Source organism: Marmota monax, unplaced genomic scaffold (genome assembly GCF_021218885.2).
Source record: "Marmota monax isolate L192 unplaced genomic scaffold, Marmota_monax_Labrador192_F-V1.1 WCK01_AAM20220418_F8-fsc00292, whole genome shotgun sequence".
NCBI lineage: Eukaryota > Metazoa > Chordata > Mammalia > Rodentia > Sciuridae > Marmota > Marmota monax.
This window is the reverse complement of record NW_026692864.1, coordinates 34,487-45,439: the sequence shown is the minus strand read 5'-3', so window position 1 is coordinate 45,439 and position 10,953 is coordinate 34,487. Positions and strand designations below refer to the sequence as shown.

Below are 10,953 nucleotides of genomic sequence, written 5' to 3'. Positions count from 1 at the left end.
GATGGGCTGTCAGGCCTGCCTTCTCACTCACCTTCCTGTTCCACCTGATGGCTCAGGGGGCCAGGCAGGCCTAGGGACCAGCTGCCAGAGGCTGCAGTGACCACCTGTGGTGAGCCAGCAGCAGAGGGTCCCCTGGAGGCACTGTCCTAATGGTGGAGGGTGGAGGGTGGGTACATGAGCCCTGGGTTGGATCAGAGAAGGGAAGGAGTGGACGGGCCCAGGAATGGGTCTGTCCGGGCCCACAGCACTGCCCAGGAGGACCATCCTTCCAACCATGCCTGGAGTAGCAGTTCTGTCCCCAAGAACAAATGCCACGAAGCTCAGAAGTGATCGATCAAACAAACAGGGTTTATGGCAGCAGCAGAGAGCTGTTGAACCCCACCTGGCAGTTAATTAACGAGCTCATTAGGAGACGGGGTGTGTGGGGAGGGGCGGGGCTGCCTGCCAGCTATGAGCTTGCAGGAGGTCCTGGCCATACTCAGGCCGTGCACCCCTCCCAGGGGAGGAAGCAGACCCCTGGAGGCCTGGCTGGGGAGGGGCGGCCGTCTCCAAAGCCCCTAGACTGTGTTAGTTAGGACTGGCCCTTCTCAAGTGTAGCACGGGCCCTCACCAGCCTCCTGGGGTGTACCCTTGGCTGCGGACTGGTGAGGCAGGGGCGGCCGTGTGTGCAGGCCTGGACGTGGGCATCTGAAGATCAGTGTCCAGACTCTGCCCTTGGTCTTGAGCTATAGGCAGTCTTCTCCGGTCGGCAAGTCTTGGGGAGGAGAGGGCTTTGGGAGCCCCAGGCTGGTCTCTGCGCCTTGGAATGAAGCATCTTCCCAGAGACTCCAGGTTGGCATCTCCCCTGCCTTGGCACTTCAGGGTTTTGCTGAGGGTGGTTTCCTGGGGCAGCCTCAGGCCCCCAAGTAAACCTCCACCAACCCTCCCACAGAGTGCATGCGGTAGAAGACCCCCAGAGGCAGGCCAAAGTTGACGATGGTGAACCACGTCCGGTAACCGTAGAAATCCTTTTCCAGCCCATTCTCAAATTCTGGGTGTATGCCAAATGCAGGCATCATCCATAGCTGGCGAGAGGGAGAGGGGGTTGTTGAGTGGGGGAGGGTTCTGCCACACCCCAAGTGCTCAGCTTGGGGGAAGCAGGCCCCAGTACCCTTGGTTCCTTTGGCCCTGCCCCACCCCATCAGCCTTGGGCTTTGGGAGCAACCTCCTCTGCCCCCATGTCCTCCTGTTCCCATTCCACAGAAGCCTGAGCACCTCCTCATTGGCTTGTCTGGGGCCAACCTGAACTCCAGATGCATCCTGAGCCCTGGGGCAGCCTCCACACATGACATGGCAGGAATTCCCAGCAAGCAGCCTGGGGACTCCCCTGTACCCTGAGCTCAGGCTTCACTCTTCTGCAGCTACAGCCAGCCCCCTCCCCTCCCACCCTCCTGATCAAATTCTACCCATTCCTCAAGCCCCAGATCAAACCTCCCTGAAGCCTGCCTTGGCCACTCGGGCCCATGCTTTTTTTTACTGAGCTCCTAACATACTTAAGAGCCAATATATTACTTGTTCTCTCTATGGACCAGGGGTTCTCATATCTGGGGTGTTTTCAGGGCATCAGGGGTTGGGGACCAAACAACCCTGCCACTTATAGGACCTTTGGCAGGCCAAACAACTTACACCCTGGTCTCTTCATCTGTCCAGTGGGGACAGTAACAGTGTCTTTTGTGTAGGGTTAAATGTGAAGATGTTGCATGGAGAGGTGGCCCTGGAACTTAGCAACCACTAGAAGCTAAGCAATTGTCACCACTGACTTTAATTAGAGATTTAAATTTTTTTTTTTTTAGTAGAAAATCAGACACTTGCACTTGCTGAGCTCTTCTTTTGACCAAATATAGTGAATGATGAGTTCAGCAGTAATTTTCTAATCGGTCCCCTGGTTCTCTCCAACTAGACAGTAAGTTTCTGGAGGGCAGAAATGTTACACATGTGTAAGGAGAATTCGCTGTCTGCTCGGCACATTTATTCGTGCTGGGCAGCTGGCAAGAGCTGGGGTTGACACTCCCTCTTCTCAAGCATCATTGTTGTGGTTAGAAAGAAGCATGTGACCTTGATGCATCACTTCTTGAGTCCTGAATCTACCTGCCAGTACCACACCCGCCCAAGTCCCAGTCCAGCCACTCACTGTGATATTGCAGAGGATGAGGAAGAGTGAGATCTCCTTGAGAATCCTACGCTTCCAGTTGAGGTGGTTGTAGGAGTGGATATAGGCCAGGGAGGCCCTGCGCAGGTCCTGGCCCAACTCCAGCAGGGAGCCCCTGCGGGGAGGCTGGGCCTCGCACTTCCCTGCGGGGCCCTCCGGAGGCACCTCCCAGAGCGGCCGGCGGTGCAGGCCCTCGATGATGAAGAGGTTCTGAGCGATGTGCTGCAGGATGAGCAGCAGCGAGTAGGCCAGAATGAGCCGGTTGACCAGCTCTTGCGGGTGAGTGGCCACAATGGCCACGATGGAGAAGTAGGCAATGCCCACTTGGCCCAGCGCGGCGCCCATCAGCAGCACCACGTCCAGGCTGCGGGTGGGGTTCTTAAGCGTGTCCAGCTCCCGCTCCTCCAGCCCGTGGATGGCCGTGCCCGCCAGACACGCCAGGCTCATCGCGGGCAGCACAGCCACGTAGAAGGCGTAGTACAGGGTGAAGTACTGGCGCGCGATGGCAGGGCCGCTGGCCTCGATCTGGAAGAGCACGAAGACGCACACGCCGGCCACCAGCGCCAGCAGGCCCAGCAGCGGCCCGAAGATGGCCCCGTGCAGGTGGAAGGGTGGGGTGCCGGGGCGCGGGCCCGCGTGGGCTGCCAGGCGGCGGCCCACGTTCCTCCACATGACGAAGAGCACGGCACAGCAGATGAGGCAGTACTCGGTGCTGAAGGGGTAGAGCATCAGGTAGCCCTTCCGGAAGACCTCGCACACGGTGGCGTTGAGGCACAGGCAGGTGTTGGTCTCGTTGCCTGGGAGGGGGAGGGGCGGAGGGGCAGACTTCAGGAGGGGCCGGCTCCCAGGACGCAAATCACTCCTGTCCCCCTTTTGGAACATGCCAGAGGTAGAAGGTTCCCAGCCAGCTGCTCATTTTACAGCTGTGAAGACTGAGACCCGGACACAGAAACTGGAAATCCCAGAAAAGTCTTTCTTTCCCAAAGGGAGTCAGCCAGGAGCCAAGCTTACGTAAAGCCGAGCTTACGTAAACAGGATTCCTGGTGCCAAATGTCACCCCACAAATTGCTTGCCGGGCAAGGCAAACCCGTAATTTACATCGGAGGACCTGGCTGCCCCACCTGAGCCCAGATCTCAGCCTCAGCAACACACGCTTGGATGACAAGGATATCAGTGTCCTGGGTCAAGTGCCCTTCAAGACACACAGCATCATGGCCAGGGAAACGCTGGTGCTAAAAATAACCAATGTGAATGGAATTCAGACTTTGGTCTATACTTCCAATTTTTAGGAGAAGCAGGGGAGAGGGGAACAAATTAAACGCCATCCCTAGGAAGCAACTGACAAATATCAATGTTGTTAGGAAAAAGTAGACGGAAAGTGTCAACCCGATCCCTTGCATATTTGAACCAATGTCTGAGAAAGACATTCCCTGAATTGGTTGGAGAAAGTGGAATATCAATCAATAAAGAGGATCAGGAGGATGAAAAGGAATTTTGTTGGCAATTACACTAGCATGTGGTAATAAAGGGAAATACATTTATTTTTAGAGAGGTGCATACTGAAATGTTTTGAGATGAAATGACACGATTTCTGTACTTTTGCAAAAAATAAAATAAATGTGGCAAAATATTGATAATTGTTATATCTCCGTGATGGCTGTTCTTCAACTCATCTGTGTATTTGAGATTTTTTTAAAAATATTTTTTAGTAGGGCTGGGATTGTGGCTCAGTGGTAGAGCACTCGTCTAGCACGGGTGGGACCTGGGTTCGATTCTCAGCACCTCATAAAAATAAAGGCATTGGGTTGTGTCCATCTACACCTAAAAAATAAATATTTTAAAAAATATTTTTTAGTGTTGGTGGACCTTTATTTTATTCATTTTTTTATATGTGATGCTGAGAATTGAACCCAGTGCCTCACACATGTGAGGCAAGTGCTCTACCGCTGAGCCACAACCCCAGCCCCAAGAGATTTTTTTTAATAATAAAAAATCCATGATGTGCTTGCCTCAAATTCTCTTTGCACAGATTTTCTGAAAAATGTAAACAGACTGTGGGACATGCCCACAGCATCCAGGCGTGCCATGATTTATGCAGTGGGTGTGTAAATGACTGCGCGGGCAGGGCTGGGCTGCGGGCAGGGTGGGGAGTAGACTCACAGGTGTGGCTGAATCCCACGGATTGCAAGGTTCTCGTGGGGTTTATGGGATACGGCTTCTAAGGTGAACTGTACAGAGAACTGGGCAAATGGGACAACCCAGGGAGTTTTTTTTTTTTCTGCCCACAAATATTCCATCCCTCATGATATACCTAGGTACCTAAAATTATATTAAGAAAACATTTCTTTCAGGCCCCCCCAATTTTTTTGTAAGTGAAATGCAAATACCACGGGTTGGGTGCATACCTGAAGGACTTCTCAGTGACTAGCCCAGCCAAGGATTAGTGGCTAGTTTACACAGGGCTACGTGGCTAGTGGGAATGGGCTACAGGGCACCAGGTCTTGATGGGCACCAAGGTACCCAGGATACACTGCAGTTTTCTCTCTAATCATTATCTGGTCTCTAGAGTTGGCTCCAGCTCTACAACTCCCGAGCCTCCCTGGCTTGGGGGGAGCATAGTGTGTGTGTGTGTGTGTGTGTGTGTGTGTGTGCGCGCGCACGTGCACGCACAAGGCTCTGGTTTCTGTACCTGAGAATTTCTCCATGAGGGCGCTGAGCTCGGCCTCAATCTCGCGGTGCATGGAGTCATTGGTCACAGCCAGAATCCACAGCAGCAGATTTGTGGCCAGCGTCAGCATCAGGCCACACCTGGAGGGAGGTCACACTCTGCTCACAGCAGTCTCCCCGGGTGCCCAGTCCTCACCATAGACTGCGTGAGGGTGACCATTTGGTCTCAAAGCCTGATCCCATGTGACATTAGGACTTCAGGAGCACCCAGCATAGGGACCACTGGGATGAATCCCAGACTAACCCACAGTTTCAGGTCCTTGTTGTGCAGGGAGGCTGTCGTGTGTGGGGGTCGGTGGGGGGACACAGAAAACACTGCAAGGCGTTTCGCGGAGAGAAAGCTTACCTAGTGAGGTTGGTCTGCACCTGAACGCAGTCCTTACAGTGTTTCCAGAGCACCCAGGTCTGAAAGAGACAGGACCTTGAACCCAGGGGCTGGTGGGGTAGTGGCACCATGGTGTGGATGCCCAGCTGCTTGTGTGTATTTGCCGTGGAAGACACAGTGAGGAAGTGTGGGCTAGAGTCCTGGCTCTGCCATTTCTTTGCTGTGTGGTATTGGGCCAGTGGCAAAACACCTCTGAGTATTAATTGCTCCAGCTCTAAAAAGGGCCAAAATGCCCACTGCTATGGAGAAATGCCTACTTGGTGGGGGGAATAAAGGAGGTGATGTAAATGCAGCTCCCCACACAAGGCCTGGCGCACAGGAGAAACTCTAGAGAGAGTTGGATGCCATTATGAAGGAGGTTTGTGTATCTGAGGAGTGTCCGCGAAGGCACATGCTGTGTGTTGATGTGGGTGTGTGGGTGTGGACAAGGGAGTGGGTATCCTTGCAGGACTGTGGTGTGTGTGTCTACACCCTGGGTCTACACCATAGGTATTGCCTATGTGGCTGTTTCTGGTATAGTAGGTGTGTATGTGTGCATATGGCCTGGGTGGGTAGGGTATGTCCCCCGGAGGTCTGTCACCTGGACGCCCATGAACATGATCTCGATGACGGGGAAGATGAGCTCCAGCTCTGACTTGCAGTGGATGTGGCTCATGTCGTAGCCCATGCGGAAGACGTTGAGGCAGATAGTGCAGCTGCCAAAGAGCACCAGGGAGCCTGGCCAGGCCAGGTGGGCATTGGCATCTTCCCCAGGACCGCTCTCCCTCCGGGGACATTTCCATCCACCCAGCACCCAGCACTCACCCCGAACCCAAATGGGTCCCGCGTGAGGGTCCCGGTGGAGCACTGCGTGGGGCCGCCGCGTGGTGCCGGCGGTGTAGTAGAGGAGCCAGAGGAGGGACAGGGCCTTCAGCACGGCCAGCAGGATCCACACGTCGCCCAGAGTGACCGCCACATTGTTGAAGATCATGCTGCAGATGAAGGCCCCACCCAGGAACACCACGTTGAGGGCCAGCAGTCCTGAGAAGAGCTGCCCGGCCTTCTGGGCCTGCCGGTCCCGCCGCAACAGCAGGGAGAAATGTCGCACCAGCCAGGACTTCTGCTGGCGCGCACTGGGGGCCCCTGTCTCCTCGGCCCCCACGTTCCCTTGGTCCTCCTTGGCTGGGCCCGCTTCATTCTCCTGCACTTCTGCAGAGGGCATGGGTGGAGCATCAACAGGAGCTAGAGAGGGACAAAGGGTCCTGGGTTGGTTGTCAGGTTGACATGGGTTCCATTTCCATCCTTGTCCCTAACTGCTGTGTGACTTAAGGCAAGTTATTCAATCTCTGTGACTGGAACACTGAAAATAATGGCAGCTGCCCATCTATGTTATGGGAACCGAGGAGGTTCAACCAGACCAGGGAGAGGGAAACGCTCTGTGTTGCACATAAATGTAGGGGATTATGTCTACTGGCAGGAGGACTACCTCCCTCACCCCTGGCTGGGCCTCCCCACTTCCTGATTCAGTATCAAGGAAACCAGGGACATCTGTATAGTGCCTGGCCTGGGTACTTCCCAGGGCTACTTTTCATGAACAAAAGGCAGCTTGCACCCCGCTAACTTCTGGGAGGAATTTCATTCCTGAAATCAGGGAGCACAAGCAAGTGTCTTCTCTGCTTAGTTGGGCTATGATTGCCTGATGTTGTGTTGAGAAGAATCCTGAGGTTGATTCTGGGCTTGGTAGGAAAGAATGCTCTGATATGAAATAATTTTCTATTGTGGGCACATGGGACATATTTAAATGACTTTTGTAAGGTCTAGAAGATGCCTACTGGGTTCACAGTAGGAGTTTCTTCTGGAGACGAGATCAGGGAACTGGGATGGAAGTGGTAGGCTTTTCTCTACCTTTAATGTTCTAGTTTTTTAAAATGACACATTACTGATGTAATTATAATTATTTTTAAAGCATTTTAAGTTGGGGGGGGCAGTTCTAGGATTGATTTGTAATGTCTGTCAAGTACATAGGACAGGCCAGGATCAACATGGATGCTATGCTCTTGACTTTGCCAGAACTGACTTCCATCTGTTTCTCCTCATCACTCCTAGCTGTCCCATGGATATCCAGCCTGACTTGGGACACTATCCTTGGCCTTCCTCCCTCCCTGAATATCTCTGGCCGCTTCTTCACCTCCCCTGAGCTTTCACTCAGGACAGCTAATTTGTCACCACCAACTTGGGCCAGATCTCAGGACACCCAATTCCTGCAGCTCTGAGCCCAGCCTACCTGCCCCTTTGGGCATTCTTCCCTGTGGGACTGAGCCATGGTCGAGAGCAGGGATGATCTTGCTGCTTCTGCATGCTTTCCTGGTGGCTGGGCTTCTGCAGGTGCTCTGGGTTCAGGGCTCTGAGTGCACACGGCCCCATTCTCCTGCTTCCTAACATTCACTATCTCATGGTGGTGTCTCCATCCCTGCATTTCCTGATGGAGAAATGGGCACCCTCCTTGCCTCTCCCCTTTTTCTCACCTCTCCACAGGTGCCAAGCCTGTCCATTCCAGCTCCCACACTCCTTGGTTTTTCTCAGCCCCAACAACTACTACTCTATTTAGAGGCCCCTCCACTCTCTCCTGGACCTGGCCTTCCTGCCCATGGTGCCTGTCCATACTGACAGCCCTGCAGAGGCAACCAGTTGCCCTTAGTGTAAAGTCCAAAGCAGCAGCCGTGGCCTGAATGGCCTTTCAGAGCCAAATGAGACAGCAGGTGTTTATATGGGCCTGGTGCACAATGCACTCAAGGCAGAGCAGCCATTGTTGTTTCCTGGTCTAGCCTCAACTTACCTCTCAAGCATGGTCCTCGGGCCCCACTCCCCTGCTCACAATCTGAATCATCCTGCTGCAATTCCCAGAATGCTCTCTGCTCTTGCTCACCTCCCTGTCTCTGCCCACACCTGGCCCTTTGCCTCCAGTGCCCATCCCTCTTGCCCCTTGGTGACAACAACTTGTCTTTCAGGACTCAGCAAAGACTTAGCTCTGCTATGTGACTTTCCCTGACCCATGCTCAGGCTGGGTGAGGACCGCCCTTAGCACTCCCACCCACCCCTGTGGATTGCTGGCACATCACCCAGCATGCTCTATCTGAATTAGCCCTACTTTTGTCTGTCTTTCCCTTGAGACCCTGAGCTTCAAGAGCTTCAGTCTTTTTCTCTGCACAAATTCGGGAGATCTTCACCACACTGGGCTCTTCAATGTAGCCTCTCTGGGTCCCCATTCTCCTACGTACACCCCCAGCAATATCATACCTTCTGCTCTTCTCTTTTGAAGCAAATGGAATACTAAAATTTTGGCCTCTTTTTGAGATTTTACAAATGATTTTCTCCCTTTCCCCAGTCCATTCTGTCATCGTTGGCTAAATTCACCTACCTGTTCAGGTCCGTGGTCACACTGAGTACCTGCCCTCCACATGTGTCCAGGCCCAGGTGAAGGCTCCACATTTCTTTTGTGGTGTCTTGGCTTCTGCCAGCCCTCCTGGAACGGCTGTGTCTCCTGCCTCCCTGCCAGCTCCCACCAGTGGCCCTCCTCCATCCTCTTCACCCCTGGAAGCCTTCCCTCTTGCCCCAGCGGCTGGTGGCTGTTTGCTAGGTGGCCACTCCTCTCTGTCAAGAGTTTGTGTGCGCTGTCAGGCATGCTATGAGTACCCTCAAGGTCAGAGCTCCTCCAGGGTAGAGGCCAGTCTTACTTAACTCAGATCCCCCCAAACCTAGCACAGGCACGAGGTTCAGTGACAATGGAGTTTACAGGAAGCTTGCAGCACCAGAGCTGTGGACAGAGATCCTCCCCATTTAACCCATTCCATCCCAATGTTGCCCTAGCGGCTTCCAGATGATTGTTATCTTTTCCTCCCAGGCTCCCCCACCCAGACTGAGTAAGGCAGGGGCTCCCTGGGACACCTCCCTGCTCCTTTTCTGCCAACCCTGGCAGCTCCACTTCACCCTTCCCAGAACCTGCCAACCCCTCTGTGATCTGGTTATTCTAATGTTGAAGAGCTCAGATTCTGGCATTTTCTACCTTTGTGATCTTGGATGAGCTATTTAGACTCTCTGTGCCTCAGTGTCCTCATCTGTAAAAGGAATATACAACTATGGAGTAGTAGCACTTGGTGCACAGGAGATGAGCAGTGATTTCTTGGATGAATAAATGAAGGAATTAATGCATAAAACCCCTGTCACAGGGATTTTGTTAGAATTAAATGATTTAATACACACAAGTAGACGTAGAACAGAGGATGGCTCAGAAAGCCCTCTGTGTTAGCTATTTGTGCTTTTTCTTACAGTTATTTTGGGGTCCTGGGGAAGAGAATTTCAGGAATGGTTTTTGCTGGGATTGCAAGACTAGTGGGGACACTGATTCCTGGTCCTCTCCCTCCAGGGCTTTCACCCTGGGAGTACCTCGTCCCCTAGGGTTCAACACTCCAGCAACTGCTGAAGGGAACTATCTAAGGGATGAGTTAGGTTCACCTGCTGGGCAGGGTGCGGTGGTGGGCAGGTAGGGGTCGCGCAGGGACCCATGGGACCAGTGCGCTTGGAACTGACAAGGACTCTGCCGCCCCCTGGCTCGCTCTTGGCGCAACGCCAGTCCAAGGGAGGGCCAGGACATCAAACTGGTTTATGGATGGAGGTAAGAGGCGGGCGATGAAAGCCGCAGAACTGCCTGGGCGCGCCGCGGGACCAAGAGCATAGGACCAGCTCCAGAGGAGGTTGCTGAGAGTGGGCATGGATGCTTTGGGATTTCTTTCCCGGCCATTCCAGGGACTGCAGGCCAGGGGCAGCTGCTACCGACGTGCTCCAGACCCCAGGCAGCTCTGATCCCATACCCCTTTAACCGCCTATCCAGGTTTCTTGCTTCTTCCTGGCCTCGGCGCCCACTTTGAGCTGTGCAGAGCGCACCCTGCTGATCCCTGTGCGCCCCAGTGGGCGGAAAGGGGGTGGGCGCAGAACCTGAGTTGAGGTCGGAGGCAGAGAGGGGCTAACCTCCGGTGGAAAGGAATCACCGCTCCCGGGTCGCCCTGTCCTCTCGCAGCAATCCCTGCAGCCCCTGAACCCCGCTTTGGAAACAGAGGGTGCTGGTCCCGCGGGAATGTTCTACCAGCGGTCGGAGGGCGCTGCGGTGTAGCTACGGCCCAGGGAGCCTTACCTGAGGACTGGGCAGGCATCGCCGCGGGCCAACCACCAACTGGGGCACAGCGCCGACCTTCCGACCTTCCGTCCAGGTGAGGTCCAGCGCTCCCGACCGATGCCCTCCCCCCGCGGGAATGCGCAGCCGCCGCTCAGGCTCCACAGCCCATCGATTTTTCTGTTGACTTTGGGAATCTCATTAATCCCTCGTTAATTACCTTTCCGGGGGCTCAAGCCCAGACCAAGGAGCCAATAGCGAGGCGGCTGGACCGGAGGGAGGGCCGGGAGGAGGTACACGCGCGGAAAGGCAGGGTCACCAGCCGGCGAACCGGCCTTGCGATCGCAGCCTGCCCTCGGGATGGGTGGAGTGGGGAACAACGTCCTTAGATCCGCAGTAAAGGGTTCAGGCCACGTTTTCCTCTGGTGGCCAAGTTGAGACTGGGACCATTCCGTCCCAGGTCTGGGGTCACGTTTTTTCCTGGACCCTACTTAGTTAGCATCAGGC

General features: G+C 54.3%; 1 protein-coding gene across 1 annotated transcript; it reads right to left on the bottom strand.

The window, feature by feature from the left end:
* Window positions 1–335: 335 nt before the first annotated feature.
* Window positions 336–10,632, bottom strand: Otop3 (otopetrin 3). Its single transcript, XM_058580981.1, has 7 exons — window positions 10,468–10,632; window positions 6,105–6,521; window positions 5,881–6,017; window positions 5,262–5,320; window positions 4,878–4,996; window positions 2,171–2,985; window positions 336–1,064 (listed from the first exon to the last, which is right to left on the bottom strand). Exons 1-7 carry the CDS (start codon window positions 10,484–10,486, stop codon window positions 894–896), a joined length of 1,737 nt encoding a protein of 578 aa, XP_058436964.1. The 5' UTR covers window positions 10,487–10,632; the 3' UTR covers window positions 336–893.
* Between the last annotated feature and the right edge of the window lie 321 nt (window positions 10,633–10,953).